Source organism: Gymnogyps californianus, chromosome 5, assembly GCF_018139145.2.
Source record: "Gymnogyps californianus isolate 813 chromosome 5, ASM1813914v2, whole genome shotgun sequence".
In the NCBI taxonomy this organism is placed as follows: Eukaryota; Metazoa; Chordata; class Aves; order Accipitriformes; family Cathartidae; genus Gymnogyps; species Gymnogyps californianus.
In genome coordinates, this window is record NC_059475.1 from 34,498,071 (window position 1) to 34,517,211 (window position 19,141).

General features: G+C 35.2%; 1 protein-coding gene across 8 annotated transcripts in view; it reads right to left on the reverse strand.

The window, feature by feature from the left end:
* The window catches only part of GPHN (gephyrin), a 310,850-nt gene that overhangs the window by 56,955 nt on the left and 234,754 nt on the right, over positions 1-19,141 (reverse strand). For 2 of the 8 annotated variants that reach the window (XM_050897245.1, XM_050897246.1), the window contains one exon: positions 622-684. The exons of the other annotated variants lie outside the window; for them this stretch is intronic. In XM_050897245.1, the coding sequence (XP_050753202.1) occupies positions 622-684 (63 nt within the window). The remainder of the gene's footprint in view (positions 1-621; positions 685-19,141) is intronic. 8 annotated transcript variants of the gene reach the window in all.

Sequence of the window (19,141 nt, forward strand, 5' to 3'; positions counted from 1 at the left end):
GGCATGACATGAACTCTCTTTGGAAGAAGTAAATATTTACCTATAATTTACCAAAGGACAATTCTGGACCAAAAAGATGGTATAATGGTAGGAAAGAAAGCACAGAAGAGAGAGAGGCACAGATTGAGAGAGAGAGACAGAGAAGCAGGATGGACGTGGCAAGGCAGAAGATGGTGTGTGCAAAAGGAGACATGGGCCTATGTGTGTAAGACTACTGTTTAAAATGGAAGAGGCTCTCTTATTTCTCACTGAAAACCATACGAAAAGAGAAAACGAGGAATGGGCCTGCTGCAAAATAACCAAGCAATTCAGCAAACTGTGGAATGAAACTCAGTGAAATAACATAGTCCTAAAGAAAAAGGCAAAAAACCAAAAATACAAAACACAAACATTTGAAACAATCTACTAAAACAAACTAAGTGAAATATGTGATCCAAAGGACACAGATAAAAGCTACTAGAGAAGGAGGAAAAATGTTAGCAGACAAAGACAGTGCTAAAGAAGTAAAATGGAAGTCAAGAGAGAGTCTTCAACAAAGTGGAGGAACAGAAGGAGCCCAAACCCATAGCGCAAAGCAATGTTTGCGAATGGAAAACAGCTCCTTTGAGCAGTAATAGTTACTCTCGAGTTGTAGCCTCTATTCCTCCTCAGTTCATCTTTAAGCCCTTCCAACCTATAGTGGAGCTAGTGTATGGACAAAAACAAGAGATTTATAATGAACAGAGCAGCTGAGATTTGCAGATCAAATCTTCTAATATAAAAAACGTGCTGACAAAGTTTTGCTCTTACAGTGTCCAAATGACAATGGTAACAAAAGACAGTTGGCTTCACACGCAGCCCCTTACAGGTCATTTTTTTAATTCTGTGCACACAGAGGACTTTAAATTTACTTTCTGATTTCTTACACCCAGCCTACAGTTTCCATGTTATCACTCACCTGATGGGCAACATATGCAGTATGAGAAATAATTTGCTTCCCACAAATTTTAAAAGCAGCTGTGGAAGAGGAATCCATGATAATAAAATAAAAGGCTTGATCAGCTAGACTTGATCGTTTCCCAGCCTATGCTCACAGCTGCAGAATACAAACCATGTTTTAACATAACTGACATCAAAATTAATTATTACATAATACGTCTGTTTGTTTAATATGAATTGCACATTGATATCCTAAATGTTATTTTTAAACAAAACTGCAGTAAAATATGATTTTGAATAAAACCCACCAGTTTTCTAACACATACAGTTTTAGCAGCAATGGAGCTTTGTATAAATGGGGTCATGTGCTTTAAGTGCCTTTTATCATATTCATTATTTGTATTTTTTACTACTTTGTTATTCGTGACATTTACGAAAAATCTGTATTCTTTTCACAGCTACTGCTAAGTAAAGAATCCATATTACGTTGCATATAGTACCATGGCTGACTGGGGCGAGTGATTAGTAGTATTATTTACTATAATTCTTCTCATTCACAGGTAGTTACAGAAATAACAACCTATGGCTGTCTCTCCTTTCACAGGGAAAACATAGATTTATTGTTTGTCCATTCTACAGCCTCTTGGCTCACAATGTACCTTGGCAGAAGATACAGTGGGCTACCAGCCAGTACCATTCCCTGCGTAGTTCAGGCAGAATGTAACCAAACCCAAAGCATTCAATTCACATTACTCTGTTTTTTAAGCAAACTGGATTTTATGTTCTTTAAGATATAATTTCATCATGCTGGAATGCAGAGTAAGCTTTCTCCCATAGGCTGAAGTAGTAAATAGAATGTGAAATAAAGTACTCAAAAATAAATTAAGGGAATGGTAAAATAAAGAGTCCTGCTGACAATTTCTATCTATCAATCATGATTGGTCTGAAAAATGAAATCAACTGTACTAAATTGGATTTATTTAAATCTACATGATATGTTTTGCTGCAAATAAAAATCAGTCCACAAAAAGTTTTTTTACAAGAAAAATAGAAAAAGACACAAAGAAAAGTTCATGCTACAAGTGAAAAATTCATGTGAAAAATAAAGAAAAAAAGAAAACTGAAAACCCCTTTAACGCTTTACCATGACTGTTAGGAATGGTTAGAGAAATTACTTACCTTTTTAAAGTCATAACAAGATTAGCACAGAGTATTAAGTCAGCTCTTCATTATGGGAGGTACAATTAAAAGCCATTGGTTATAATAAAACAAATTGCTACACAGAGATGAAGAGTTTCCAGCCCAATATGAAAAGCTAACTCTTATGGGAGTACATTGCAACTCAATTTTACAACATGAAGAACAATTCAGAACAATGACATCAAAACATGAGTTATCACCAACAGAAAGAGCCCATTTCTCAGGAGCACAGAGCCTGTAGGAGGCTAACCCATAATCTTTATCATTTATGGGAAAGCACATTGCTCCACTTTCAGAAAAGCATGCAGAATGTGGAACCACCAGCAGAAACCCAAACATACATACAGACACAGAGGACTAAGGTACAGCAAAGGGAATGAGTTCGCCAAGCTGTAATGAAGGAAGCAGGGTATGCAAAGCACAGCAGCTGTTAACAATTTCAGAACTCTATTCCTCTAACTGTCTCATAAACACCAGGCAGGCCTGTTATGAGGTATTGTACCTACTACAACTTACTGTCAGTGAGAAAGTGCGTAACTCATATAAGCTGTCCTTGAAACTTCACCAGTTTTATGAAGACAATTTATTCTCTGTGATGTGGGAAAGTATGCTGCTGCTGCTTTTTTCTACATGTGATTTATTAGTAATTACATAATCTGAGTTCTGTACAATATACTCTGTGCACATGCCATTTGAACGGTCTCTCAAATACTTGCCTGCTTGAAATAGATTTCAAATCACATATGATCTGATTTATAACTGTAGGGGTTTGCACAGTGTCTCTTGCCTAAAATACCTTTTCCCCCCTAAGAGTACAATATATATTAATCAATATCTGTAAATAAATACATAAAATAAAACTAAACCATGAATAACAATGTCTCAAACTGGTGTGATAATACCGTAACAATTGATTTTGGCCTGTTATTCTAAGCAATATACATAAGGTTAAACTAGGAGCAAAATGAAAAATGTAATGAAATACATTGGTTGGTTTCATTAAAAAAAGTGTTTTAAATCTAACCTGAAGAACAGAGAGAATTGCTTTGATTGAATTAATATGGAATATAAAAATGAAGTTGTTAAAAAAAATTCACAGGAAAAGTGTATCTGGAATTGGGTACTTCAGAAAACGTTCAACAAAGTATTTGAGGATTAAATAATCTTATTACAAGATGCAATCTTCCTATTTCAGGAATGCATTCCTATTCAAACAGCACTTTTACACCGAGCTGAATATGCAAGGTCTTAAGAGTACGCTTTATGGCCATCTGAATTAGGACTAAAGTCAGTTCAAAACTACAGAATAATTTTTTCTTCTTATACTGAGAACACCTCTGAAAGGGAAAGTGAGCTCCAGGAATTTGATAGCAGCAAACATTACTCATTAACACATTTTTAAAAAGGAGCAGCACTGTTGGTGGGATTTACCTCACCAAAATTTAAATACGAATAATGTAGTGTTCTACACATAGAATTACTCATTTGGAGTCAGTGGGAAGAAATAAGCAAAAAATCCTTTGAAACCAAAATCATTTTAGGAGTAGATTTTTACCACTTATCAAGTGTTATGCTTGGTAGACTGGACACTGAACAAAAGTAATCTTCAAATCTTGAATACACTTTCATGTTTTCATCCATATATTACTGACTTCTCTTTTCTGATGTTTTTCCTAGTCATCTACACTTTACATAAAGACATATTTAATTTTGATCATTGCTTCCCAGTAGACTGAACACATATGGAATTTTATGGTCAGATTATGGTTCATCCTAACTACTGTTCAAACAGGATGGTGGAAGTGGATTGATGAATACACTGCAGAAACATGAGGGCTGAATTGGTTCCTTTTACAGGAACAGTATTTAAAAAAAGATATTATCCAATATTTGGAACAAAATGAAATGAAAAGGCAAAGGGCAGTTTTCTGGGATAAGATGCTGATTATTCGTCTCTCAGCGGAAACTGACCTTGTCCTGGAAATGCAAAATCAAAACATTTATTACTAGAAGAGGGTTCAAACAAAATCTTACACACCAACTAAAATTGCAAGCTGAACACCTCACTGAATGAGAAAACAGGAAGAACTATGATACGTACAGCAAAAAAGGAGACAAAATAGTAAACTGCTGGTCAGAAAGCTAATGGGAAAGCAAACTTGCTTCTACAAACTGGCAGCATAGGCTTGACAGTTGAGAATAAAAAGAGGCAAAGAGAAAGGAAGTGGGTTTTATTTCTTCAGAGGAATTTTAATGAAACATTTACATTTGTATGAGAAAAAAAAATGAGCTGGATTTTGTGTTCTTAAGAGTATGGGACAGCATACAGATATGCTGTATGAATAACACTGGAAAGACAGCAAGTTTCTGTGACATTTTAGGGGCTGTTCAGGGCTTATTCAAGATCATACTGGTTTTGTTCAGAGAAGCAGTATTAATTATAATACCCAAATATGGAGAGGACACACTTCTTGTGTAAGCTAAAGCCCATATTAAATCAAGACATAAAAATTATTGCCAAATAATTTGTGCACAAACTCCAACAGATATTTCTAACCTGTGCTAACAGAATCCAAGTGGGATTTGTAAGACACAAGAAATCTCTAGGAACACTGCACTTAGGAAAATCAAAAGTTCTACTACTTGTATTATTAGCTGTGAACAAGATCTTTTATTTGTTTGAATGAAAATCTTAAACATTCCCCAAATGCCCTGGAAACATTCTCCAATTTGAGAAGTAGATAGTGTAAATAAAGGCAGAGAGAATACATTTTCTTTCCAAAGAGATACAAGAGAAAGAGATTTCTGTTGTCCTTGTTGTTTGCCACAGAAATGGGATTTATTTGCCTATTTTCATACCATCTCACACCCTGGCAATTTGATTGATGAATCATTTAGCCTTACAAGTATGTGCCAGATGTCTGAGTTATATCCTATCTGATCAGCATTAAGACTTTTTAAACTCCTTGTCCATTCCAGTTCAACCAGTTTTTTAAGCTGCTGTCAATCAGATGGACTAAAAATACCTAAGTGATGTATAGAAAATCTTGTCCTCAAGCATACCATAAATCACTCTCTAACCCTTGACATACACTAATAAGGTTGACATTTTAAAAAGTTTCATTTGACCCAGCAACAGCCAATTTCAATGCAGCATTAAAACAATGAAATTTCCACATTATTGCAAAAAATGGAAACTATTTTTCCTGAATGGTGTGACCCTCAAAATCATAATTTTAAAATAAATTCTTCATTCAAATATAATCAAGCAAAACTGGCAAGTTTAAGTGAAACACAACATTTGGGACATATCAGATCAATGTTATGTGTGCAACTCTCATTTTTCCTTTGACATGTAGGCATTATTTCATCACAATTATTTTCAGCAGGGCTTCTGCATGAGACAAGATAAGGCTATTTAATTTTAATCTTCCTGTTCAAAAACTAGTTTCATGTTTTACTTACTAAACATTATCCAAACTCTCTTCTGAATGGGGAATTATTTAGTTCTTTAAAGATTTCTCTGTTGTGCTCGGTTCTACAATATAAAATGTCCTAATACACATAAAGGAATTTATTTTTACAAAATCTTTGTGAAGCAGAGGGATGACTTGATTTTACAAATGGGAAACTGAGATCCAGAGACATCTAGATTAAATTTAACTTGACATGCCTACAGCTGGATTACGGAATGCAAAGCCCCTCAGCTGCCATTTATTTCAACTGCGTTTGGAGTGCTCAGCATATGTGAACATCACTCAATATGTGTCTCAAGAAGGACACACAGAAAATGAGTACCCCTGAAAATGGTGTAAGAAGTTTTTCCAGCATGAAACATTAAGTTTGCATTATTATGAAGACAGAAAATGCAATATAGTCTTCCTTGGTACCCAATCCGGGTTTTCTGCTACGGCATCATGTTTTCTGTTATAGCAGACAGCTATATCTCCTGAACTGAAAGCGGGATAGCTGTAGTCACCATTCACCCCATCTGCTACAACTGGGAAACACAATTCAGTTTTCTTAATATCTAGTTAGTGTCAATGTCTGAATAAATGTTGGTGGGGAAGGGACCTGTTTGGAACTCTCAGCTTCTGCTGCTTTTGTTCCTACCTGTTCCGAGGCCTACGGGCCTCCATCCCTTTGATCCACGGTCTGTGGGAGTAAAACGCAACTCTCTATTGACCTTCAAAGGATTCTGAATCAAACTTGTACTTGCTAACAAAGCCTACAACCCGTTTTTCATGCTTACAATCTATCTTCCTGGAAGCTGACTAAACAGGTAACATTCGTTGCATTTCTATGTTAAAAGAATATGAACACATGAAAACAGTAACAACAAAACCAAAACAATGACAAGCTTCAAAAGCCACCAATCAACTGACCAGTGAATCTTCAGGCCTAAAGAGTCATCAAAAGGCCATCACCCAATTTCTTATGTTTTTAAAGCATCTTTAAAGTTAAATTTCAGCTTTTTCCATTGGTGTTTGCCAGCAATTTTGGTTGCACATTGTTATAGTTATTATCATTCTAAAGTGAATTGTTGGACTACTTTTTTAACAATATAAGCAGGAACAAAACATACGTTTCTCCATGTGGTTCAATCAGAATTTCTGCACTGGCTTAACTCCAAAGTAGTTGATTTTGGTTAAGCTTAACATTTTCATTTGAGCTAGAAGCATCAAATCTGAAGGGCTTCAAGTACAAGAGCAAAAACTAGTAAATACAGGTAATGGTAATCGTATATATGGTGTATATTATAGTCACTGATGTATACAGTATTCAGCCAAAACCTCAGACTTGTACACTTTTAAATATAAAAATGAATAAAGCTCTTTTAAATTAAGATTCAAACTAGGGAGCAACAACTATAAGGAAAATAAAGCTTCAGTGCATTAATCTATCTGAGCAGTAAATACTAGTACAGTGAACTTACTGTATGAAGAGCTAGGTTTCTGCCTTTGAATTGAAACAGAAACACAGACTATATTCCTCTGAGGAGAATCCTTAAAGTGAAATCAGATTCATCATGGATGAATAACGTGATGATTTCAGAGGGTTCATAAGCTATGGAAAGGAGACGCTGGAATCGAGCAAATGCTGCACTGAGAACTATACTGTCAAACCCAAGTTAGAAATTATTTTTGAAAGCTATCACAAAATACAAATGCGGGAAGAGGATTTGCATTTAGGATTTTGCTTTGAGCCTCAAAAGCTCAAAAGGATAAGATTCCTTTAGTGCTGTCTTGAATTTGGCAGTCCAGATTGCAAAGTCCAGCGCAATGGCAACTACCAGCCTCCCCACAGCAGTTATGTGCCTGAGAAAGAGAATATTAATTAGGCTGGGCTTCTAGCAGCACTGAATCTTGGAAATTCACAGAAGAGGAAGGGACACGGAAAATACTGTGAATAAGGACATTCTTTCTCCCCTCCAGCTCTTAAATGAAAAACTACATGGTAATTACGCTTACCAAAAAACTTGTTTCCATGTTAAAAAACTGCATTTGAAAAACTGGAAAAACAGGAAGATAACATAGGGAGCACTGATGAGAACCCACTGACATTGAGTTATACGTTACTGATACTGACACTGCTATGTATACCTAATTTGATTTCCATGTGTTAAAACAGACACTGTCCACTAGAGATACATGTAAATTAGATCACATGTATGGCATTTTACATCAGTGATTACTCCAAAAGCCATAATAGCAATGTAACAGAAACTTTGATCTACTTTGATTTATTGCTATTTCAGACTCTAGACTAATTTTCCATAGATTCTATTACTGAAGCTGACTCTGAAGAGTTAGATTGCTTTGGGAGCTGAACCTAGAGAGCAATTGCACTGAGTGTTATTACTAGTGTAACGCAATACAAACTAATGTCTAGCTTCTCAAACAAACTGATTTAAGTAGTAATACCCAAACAAATAAATACTAAACATTGTATGCTGGTGAGCAGCTTGCTACTGGATTTAAAAAGAAAACAGCAGTTGTCTAGAAAGGAAATCTCACAGTTATATCTAATCAAGCCAGTTTCGATGCCATACAGTCCAAGGTATGGTACAGCACAAGAAAATGGAAAAAAACCTTTGCTTAAATGAATGTAATTATAGAGAAATAATGACAAGACTGACTTTGGAAAATGCAAATGTAGATTACATACATGAGTCTAAACTATAACCAATCAAAAGGAAAACGACACTGATAGCTCTCTGACTTGATCTAATTTGTTTCATAAAGGATTGCACATCTCTACCATAAAGCAGGGTGAAATGTCTCCCTATTTTGTGGAAGAAGAAGAAAGGGAAAAATTCAGAGATGGACATTTAAAATTGAAACATAAAGACTTATCTTGTCTTGAAACAAAAAGCAAAGAACTCTAAAGTTCCAAATGGGGAAGGATAGAAATTATTTCTGAATTACTTGATTTTTGGAATATAGAAATGTATATAATGTTATCTGGAAAACAGCTGATTTCATCATTCAATTTCTTAGTGCCTATGCTTTCTAATAGACACTTTGAATTTTACTTATTCTCTCTCTGATAAATGCAGAGCTGGGAAGCATTTTACCAAAATAAAAATCAACAAAAAGTATTATTACAATTTTGATAAGTTGAATAGATAAGGTTTAAGCCAAAATCTGTAATATGAAATGAGATGCCATTCAAAATCCCAGTTTTTACCACTCTCCTGAATGTTAAATAGTTCTTTGTAAATGAACTTAGTGCTTGAACTGAACTTATTAGTAGAGAACAAAAGAATAAGTGTAAAACTTATGAAGGGATAACTTTATTTGACAGAAGTCACAAGGTAAGTACCACGCACAGAGAAGCCATAGGATTAGAGTAAAATTTTGCTTCTATTTTGAATGTATGAACTAATAATGGATCTAATTTGAGATTCAGCAGTGGGTAAACAAAGGTCAATTGTATTTAAAGTACAAATATAGTAACATTTCTTAATTAATTTTTAAAAATTAATTTTCTTGTAATTATCTAAGATGGCATTCACCGAAGTTCATGTATACCTTGATCAGGTTATTGCAATAACGCACTTTCCTTCCTGATGTAACTTGAAGTTTTGCCATACTTTCACTCATGAGCTGTCATGAATGCCTTTCTTGATATGACAACTAGTTCTTGTGGCAAGAACAGTTCTCTATTCTGGTATGGCAGAGAGAATGCTACAGAAGATATTTTGTGCAGCTACTGATCCCAATAACAAGAATGAAGACAGAACTAGTAAAGCTATTTTCTACAAATAAGGAAACTAGATCACTAGTTTTTCATAAATTTTTGCATTTTAATGTGCACTGAGGAAACCACGTTTCTCTAAAAGTTAGAATTTTAATCCATTCATTTTTCTTAAGCCTAGAGTAAGGTAGCACTATCAGCAAAGCAAAATGTGATAGAAAAAATGTAATTCTTTAAATGGCAATTGCCAAATAGAAAGCTTTGGCCTCTTGTTCATGTTTGAAAGAGAAATACCTACAAATTCTTATTTTACTTAAAAAATCATTGTTCTATCAGCAACTGCAAAAAAATAACACAGAAAACCAGGACTAGATTTTACCAATATAATTGGACAAAACCCAAATGATTAGTGGATCCTTATTGGCTCTGTTACGTTCATTTATTTCTGAACTGTAGACACCACAGATACATATTTTTTTATATCAAGATATTTTTCTGTTTTCAAGCTGAGGATCTTGTTAAGGACATACCTGGCAAGTTAATTAAAGCCATGTCCATAAACAATATGAAAACCTCAGCATTCCCTCTAATGAACAGAGCTACCTCAGAAAAACATTATTTCAAATTTCAAAGAGCATCTCTACAAAGCATATGGGGTTCAGAAGGCAATGAGATAGGCAATCGCAATTTAATGTAGCAATTTCTCTTCAATGGATCAGTACATTTATGTCAGATGTAAAGAACCAAATTGTCCATCTGCTGGACTTCTGCTTGAAAGCAGAGAAGAGAATGGAGAGGAACTGCTTACGTTTACTTCATTTTGCCTCCTCTATCCCAGACATAGCCTTAATTGTCTATGAGCAGTCTTTGTTTATGCCACGAGAGTGACCTTAGAGAAAATAAAGGCACAGGTCTACTCTTCTTGGTCATGGTCTTCCATCTCCTGAAACACTTTTTCACTTGAATTATGTCACCCTGTGATTGTAAGGGTTGAATGAAATTCTCTATATTGAAAAATAAAAATAAAAATAAATCTCCAGTTGATATATAGACTGAAAAATTTACAAAAGAAAAAGCAAAGAAAAAGGAAATCCTGTTCCAGAAATTACTATGTGTGACTGGTTTTGTTTGTGCCTTCCCTATTTATTGGATATATTCATATTACAGAAGTGGAAGTTAATTGATGTAACAAAATATAAACTTTCTGCTACTCTAATCAAGTTTGTGCATAATATGTTTTAAAAAATGTACAAGTCAAGGGCATAAAAATTGAGTACAAAACCAGCCTAATAATCTGACCAATAACAAAACCATATAATTTACTCATTATCCCTGAAAGTCTAAAGACCACCTATGGTATTTCAAATCTATTTACATTTCTTAGAATTATGTCATACTTTCCTTGCTGTTAATCTAATGATCTTCAAAAACAGTGCTAGAGACAGACCTTTAACAATATGCAATTCAAGTTTCAGACACTGTATATAGATATTCACTTAGGATTTTCCCTTATATTAAAATATTTCCATAATTATAAAAACAATACTGACATTAAAGCATTTGGGGGTGCCTAAGAATTGACTGAAGACCTTTTCTGTTATTTGACAATTGCACAGTCAATTATCATGGTTAAATTCATTCTTCTAGATTTTTTATCTGGCAAACTGCTTCTGGGAAGTTTTAAGTTATAATATCAGAATAAACTAACTCAAAAATTGTATTAATTGGCTCACTGCTTAGAAATCTAGAGAGAAATATTTTAAAAAAAAGAGTAATAAACCCAATTGAAAAAAAGGATGACAACATATAAGGGGTTGCCACATTCTTAAGCCAGCACGAGGAAGCTGGCATAACTTCTTGGAGCCAGAAAAGCCTTCTGGAAGTCCTGGATGCAGAATTTGCAGGTAGGCAGCAAATTCAAAATGCTGGGCTTACTGTTCACACATTAAGGATGCTCTTGAATCTGGCTGTCAAAAGTAGTCCCCTCTGCCTTTAAGATGATAGAACCATAGAATCATTTAGGTTGGAAAAGACCTTTAAGATCATCAAGTCCAACTGTTAACCTAGCACTGCCAAGTCCACCACTAAACCATGTTCCTAAGTGCCACATCTACACATCTTTTAAACACCTCCAGGGATGGCGACTCAACCACTTCCCTGGGCAGCCTGTTCCAATCCTTGACAACCCTTTTGGTGAAGAAATTTTTCCTAATATTGAATCTAAACCTCTTCTGGCACAACTTGAGGCCATTTCCTCTCATCCTATCAGTTGTTACTTGGGAGAAGAGACCGGCACCCACCTTGCTACAACCTCCTTTCAGGTAGTTTTAGAGAGCTATAAGGTCTCCCCTGAGCCTCCTTTTCTCCAGGCTAAACAATCCCAGTTCCCTAAGCTGCTCCTCATGAGACTTGTGCTCTAGACCCTTCACCAGCTTCGTTGCCCTTCTTCATTGCCCTTCTCTATATAAGTGGGCCACCCATCCTCAAATCATTTGTGCTGTGCAGTGCAGATTTACAGCAGTTATCAACAGTGGAACTTAACAGCCTGTACCTAAAATTGAATTCCAGGTTCTATGCTGGTGGTAAACACCTGAAAGTCAGAGTAGCAGTTCTCGGTCTTTCAGCACTGCCTTCTATTCAAACTAGCCTAAGTAGAAGGAGAAACAGTCTTCTTACTTGACTTTAGTTCTAAAGAACAAGGTTCAGTTATTTACAACATTTTGTAATGTATACTATATAGAATACTTTAACCTAGAGCACTTAAAAGTCTTGCTGCAGTCTCTGAATGGACTGCTGAAGTCAACTACCTTTTGCAGGAAATAGTACTTCCTCTTGTTCTCCGAATACTGCTGATACTTAATTCCTTGTACTGGTCCCTCTGTTCTTGTATTATCAGGTAAGATAATACAAGTTTCTGTTGTTTTATTAACATGCTAAGTATATAATCAAATCCCATCAATCAGTATGCAGCCAACATATATTCCAAAACTATTTTTATGGAAATAATGTACTTCGTGGGAGAGAAAACTAACATGAAACTTTGCAGATCTTTCACAACATGAAGCATCATGTTCTAATCAGTCAATGAGGCTAAATAAAACATATGACAAGTTATAGACCCGAGTGTCTCCTTCTTTGAAAAACTTTTTTTTTTTCATTTTTTAGAAAGCAGGGGATAGCACTGCAGTAAACATTTTGCTGCCACTATACTTTCAACAAGCAGATCAACAGGTTTCCTTCATTACGCTTTTAGCCAAACACATAGCACATGCAGAAGCCAGAGGAGAGGGAGAGAAAGAGAGAGAGATTGATTGATGCTGGTAATAAAAAGTCTGAGATACAAACAAAGATAAAAAATGGGGCCATTGCATAATACTTCCTAAGTGTAATTTTATAAATTAGGAGACTATGGACATTCATTCTGTTAGTTTTACATTTTGTACAGTATTTTTAAGATACAAGCTGAAGTCAGAGTACTTCTAAAAATGTAAGTGAAGCCAATCTGATTTAATAATTTCTTAAGTGAACTACTGCTATTAAAAAAAATTACTATTTTTTTTAACAACTGGATAAGTAAATTATAGATATATTACACACATACTATATTGCAGAACTGCTAAGTCAGCATCATTCCTAATTAATATTTCTACTCTTAGAAAAATCATTTAAGTAGTCTTGCTAACATTTACAAAGATTACAGGCATGAAGCTAACTGGTTTTCATGAAGGGGGAAAAACTTTATTGCCCATTGTGAAATTCAAAGAGAATATGAATTTATATTTTATCATTACACCATTTTAGAGCATTAAAGCTTCACTTCTCTTGCCACAAGGGAATCACTTTTTAAAGAAAAAAACCTCACTTTAACTGAATTGAACCAAAGACAGCACCCCATTCTAGACAAGTGGAATTGTTAAGGTGCTGACTGGGGCTAAGTAGGTATGTAGTACTACTACCCTATAATACCTGGAGTTCAACAAACTATGAAAACCTTTCTGTAACTAAAGGTAAGCAGAAGTTTTTAAAAACTTTCTGCCCATTCCTCTCAAATAGGCATCAGTTGACCACACTCACAGTTTCACCAGTGCAACTGGTGACAATAAAAAGGAACAGGTGAAAAGAAGCTTTTCCTAATTACTGGACTCTGAGATGCAAAATAGCCTCTACAAGGATGTTTTACATGAAAAAAATCAGGCAGCAAATTCTACCTCAAATTCTTCACAATGCAGAATACACAGATCCCAAGTTCCTCTTCTGCTGGAAGATTTTTTAGTTCTTCATCAAAGACCTTCTATGTAACAGCACAAAAAAATCCCTGATAGTACACTCACTTTCCTTTTTGGCAATCTTAGCTTAGGAGTGCCAATTAATCCAATTCCAGAGCTTTTCTCAACAATTAAAATTGTAAGGAAATTTCTTATGATGAATCTACAATGTCCATTTCCAAAAAACAGATTCCACAAATTGTTTATATCAGTTTTTCTTTTCTTTTATAATTTGTTGTACCTTTGCCAGAAGGCACATTCAGCTGAATTCGCACAGCACTGATTCCATTTCTCTCATCTATGTGTTCCTGGTGTCCTCTGAAGGTCCAAAGTTATTTGGTGATGAGTTGGACATATAAAATTAAAAAGCTCTGAACTTGGTGCTTAAGAATCAGCTTAAGAAAAATATTTCCTTGGAATAAGAACCACAGAAATAGGTGTATACACAAGAAAAAAACTTGAGATCCTATCAAGACCGTGGTCCTTTTTTCCCCCTAGATATGAGACATTACGCAATACCACATTACTCCTTTTCTTCCCCTTGATCAAAACTAATGTCAGGCTTTTGGACTCGATTTAACAATACCTCAGTTTGGGAGATTTTCTATCATATCATTTAGAGGTCAGGATGTTGTTTACTCATAGCAGCCTTTCCTATTTTCCAAAATAATAGCAGATGACATTGAACATTGCTGGACATGCATCCTGACATTAAGCTGTGTTTCGAATGAAGAGTTTCTTACGAAGTTAGAAACTACACTATAAATCCTTTATGGACCCCAGAGAATCTCCAATCCCTCCTTGCCTCTTCAAATAGCTACAATTGCCACAGAGATCTTCAGTTTCAATTGATTTGTTCCTTTGGATCGGTCATTGGCTCAAACGGTCTGTTCAAAAATACACAGGGTGCTATCCTGCCACCAGACAAGAACATATCCATATTTTTTTTACACCTTCAGTTTGCAGTTTAAAAGAGGGCAGTCTAGGTCTTGTACTGTATGTTTCATAAGCATGAAATTGTGATCAGCTGGAAATTTTTTAACTGCATCACAAGATCTGGTTCACCGGGCAGCCAGGTTATCCGCATTTTAGATATGAAGATCTTCCCTTGGGACAGAGTATAAAGGACGAATTGCTTGCATAGTCTCACAGTGCCACCTTGATACTTCAGCTAGCAGACTCTTTACTACAAATTGCAAAGCCATCCTTTGTGGACAGTGTTCACTAAGTTTTCATGCACTTAATATTCCAATTTTCTTCTTCAGTTGCAGTAGAATCTAACTATTCCAAGATCACTAATTGGTACTACAGCCTGATAGCTTCAGACAAGGCAAAACAGTTTTTGGAATCTGATCAAGCAGCAGACCCATACATGTTTACCAGTCACCAGCCACAATACCTTGGTTTGTATTTCTTTCAAAGACAGTGATCCCTCCAGAACGTGAAAAGGACAAACGTGCCTGCCAGAAGTTGCAGGCAAAGCAAGAGTCCAGTTTCCCTGAAAGCGGCTTATTTACTTCATAATCCGTAAGAGCATGTTTACCATTTTTGCTGATGTGAACTATCACAGTTGCATTCTTTGGAAACAAAGCATCATCAAGCTGAAATACCTGTTGATCCAGTGCTTTTTCTTAATTTCATACAGATCATTCAGAAGAATGGCTGGTTCAGTGAGGATGGCATTTGTCTTGCATCTACAAGCACTAAACTTAATTTCTTGCTCCTGTATTACCTTAGAAAAAAGTGTCTTTGTATGTGTATGAGTGTAGTATTACTCACTTATTCCATATTGGTGTTTTAATGATAATCATGACAAAAACAGTGAGGCTTTCATATAACACCGTAACAAGGCACAACTAACTGCAGAATACATATCAGGTGCTTTTAAGAACACATACTTGATTATCTTTAAAACTACTTGTCTCCTGGTGGAGCCAGACAGCAATTATTTATCTATGACAGAAAAACTGGTAAGCATCTTTCTTCTTAAAAACTTTTTTATATGATCTTTTGCCTGTTCATACACTGAAACTAGAAAAAAACTTTCTATTACTAAGGATAAGGAAGTGCTAGGAATGATTGCCTGAGAAGCTGAAGCTTTTGAGAACAAATTAGACACACATCAGCAAGGTATTGCTTACACACAGATCTTCCTGCTTATGGACAAAGTGATTGAGTAGGTGAGCTCCTCACGTTTGCATTTTCTATGATGCTCATTAACAGAACATTCACATCAGGTCTAGAACTTGGCCCACAGTGTGAGACAGAGCAAACTGTCATCTTTTTATGAGATCTTGTGAACTTTAAGGGATTCTTTTAAAATACAGAATAAATAACTGTATGTGCTCAAGACTAATTCAGTATTGCAGAAAACCTCAAGTCCACCTTTTTGAGTCATTCATTAATCACCTATAATAATATGCTGAAGCCTAATCTTTACACAGTGGGTCATGGTATTAATTTGACAGTATTTTATAAATTCTGTTTTTATCCCATGATGTTGTGAATTCTAGTTTATCTTAACATCTTTCTCCTTTTTTTCCCATCCTAATTACAATTGAATGTATTTTTCTTTTCAATTCTTATTGAGATGGTACTATACCTTATTATAGAAGACTATCATGAAGCTGATATGGAAGTATTTACAACAGTATATGCATTTTGGCAGGTAGTGACCCAAGCCAGAGCTTTGGGAATTAATAATGAACTTCAGATATCATAAAACCACCTATATCTGGACAGGTAATTAGTAATCACAATGTGATGGCCATCTTTACAGAGTCTTTCCAGGTTCAGTGACTGAAAATGAGTCAGACTAACCAGTGAAGCATTTTGCAGCCTGGACATCTGTAAGTTTATTATTTTCATTTTAATGTAAGAGATAATTAAGGATGCTTTTATTATATAATTTATACTCATATGTTATGTAGCAGTTGCCTAGCTAGACTACACATCATGGTGGTCCCAGACTGGTACATTAAAACCACGCTGAACATGGTTGCAGATTGATCATGCAAAATCTTTCCCCGCCAGCTGATTTTTCCCCATTTGTGCACAGTGCAATGCAAAAAAAGAAAAATGTAAATAAAACCAAAAAAGTGTGATGGGTGAGCAGGTCGACTGTGTGAGAGAACACGTGCAAAGTATACCTCAGAAACACTATAGGTGGATGAGCACGAAGGGAGCCGAGCCTGGTTGTGCAGTGAGGAAAAGAAAACATTGTTAAAAAAGAAATGGTGGCACTGTAAGGGTCTCAGAAGGTTTTCTGTATAGGTGGTTCCAGCACTGAGAGAGTAGCAGGGGGTTCATTAAGTTTCCATGACCAGCTATTTCAGAAACTCCAAATTTATGCCTTTTAAGGTGGAAGCTTCTTAAAAGAAAAAAAAAAGTATTGTATTTATAAAATAATTAAAACTAATGATGAATCTGAAGACAACTATCAATCCTTCCTCCTCTAAATAATTGACAACACTATCAGGACAATAAGGTATTCTAGGATGAAGCTTTACCAATCTCCTTCATTTAAAACTATTAGTTTTATTCTAACTCTGCAAAGGGTACAATGTGAAAACCCATTAGAGGCCCTATTCTTCCCTGTATATACGTTTTCAGATACTCAGAACCAGAAATTTGACAATGGAGGTTTTTCTTCAATCTCATTGCCCCAAAAACCAGAATAACTTGCAAAGTTAAATGACTAATGGCCAGATACGGGACAGTAGAAATCTGCAGATTATGTCCCTAAGCAATGTAAAGTGCTGCGATTCTTGAGGGACACTGTCCACTGTCAAAAGCTTTCAGCACAAACACAGGTTAACTGGTAACACTACAGTTTTACTGATGACTTAAGAAACACTTTGTTTATACAAGATACCCATTTTTCTATACTATTAATCACTCAGACATAACTCAAGTATTAAAAAAGGACTCTCCAGTTATTTATAGGATTTCTTTTCCTAACAAATCTGAAAATCCTTTCTTTGGTTGAAAACTTTTCATGTTTCAATTACAAAGAGTAGTCCGAGTTTTGTTTTTTTTTATTTTTCCTCAACTTTTGTTAGATTAATAATGATCTGATGACAACTGGCTGTGAAGTAAGAGTAAAAGCAGCCTAATAAATTAAATTTAAAAAGACATGGTTCTTATAACTCTTATAAAAATCTCAATTTTTTTCTAGGGGTGGAAAATGAATTATTGGAAGCCCCAGCAAAACCTCTTTAGACTTCAACAAAATTAGTATCTGTACAGCAGTTTGGATACATTTGTGGTAAAGATGAACCCAGCAAGAATTTCCACATAGATTATTAGTGACCACTTGCTGACTTAGGTATTATGATGGACTGAGCAGAGAACAAGGTACTCGTAAAAAGTCTCTCATGAATATTCTTCCATCTCAAATGTGTACTTCATAATTCTTCATTGAAACATAAAATACCACTTCCAGAAAAATTCTACAATCATATTTGTCTGTGTTCATTTATGTCTCCATTATATACTTCCACACAGCTGTTCGTTCTTCATTGAAAATTTTTTAATACTCTGAAAATATTTTCGTTCCTTTCTGGCATTGTGTATTTCATTTGCCCTTCTAGATAACATTACTAAGGAAATCTGAATCACTTCACAACATCTTAAATGTTCACACACACTCAGCACTTTCTTCACCTGATGAAATATTTTCTTGTAGTGAGATGATTTGCAGAAAGATTAAGCCACAAATAGAAAATTCCTTCAGACAAATAGAAAGAGTAAAAAACGTAGTTTTAAGAAATGAAGTATTATGCTTAAACAGTCTATTTTGTAAAAAAAAAAAAAAAGAAAAAAGAAAAAAGAGAGAACCCCTTCTGACAGCAAAAACTGTTTCTAGAAACATTGCTTTGAAAGCTAAGAAAGATGAGGTGTGCTTTTGCTTAGAACAGGGGTTCTGCTATTCACCTAAGACTTTGGATGAGTCTCTAATCAAGATTCTCATTATGTCCAACCATTGTTCCCATGGTTTGTCTTGCAACAGCATGGAAAAAGAAGAACCATTAGGTTCGGTTTTGCAGTGAGGATCCAAAGACTGCAGTAACAGCAAGAAACATCACAGCAACAGTTTTTAAAGTATCAGCAACTAGATAAACAGAAACAACAATGATGAGGAGGTTTGGAATCGTACTCTGCAAAGTTTGGAAGAACTTGGCTCATCTTGTCTACTCTTCACACTAACTTACAAGGGGTATGCTAGACACTTCTGTACTTGTTTAATCTTCTCTTAGACAACTGCTATAAGCAGAATGCTATTACTTTCCTTGTCAAATTATCCTGTGATCTAATTATCCATATTTTCATTAATACCTAGGCTAAACTTACCATTTAACTTCAGTCTTATTCCTATTAGTATTTAATCACTTTAAATAATTTTGTATTTTCTTTTTCATAGTTCCGGTTGCATAGAGGCAAATGATAATATTCCCTTCACTAAGATATCTGTATATTTTATTCCTCTCTATGCTCAAACATACACACATACACACAAAATTTTCCTTAATCTCTTAATCTCACTCACTCCAAATTCT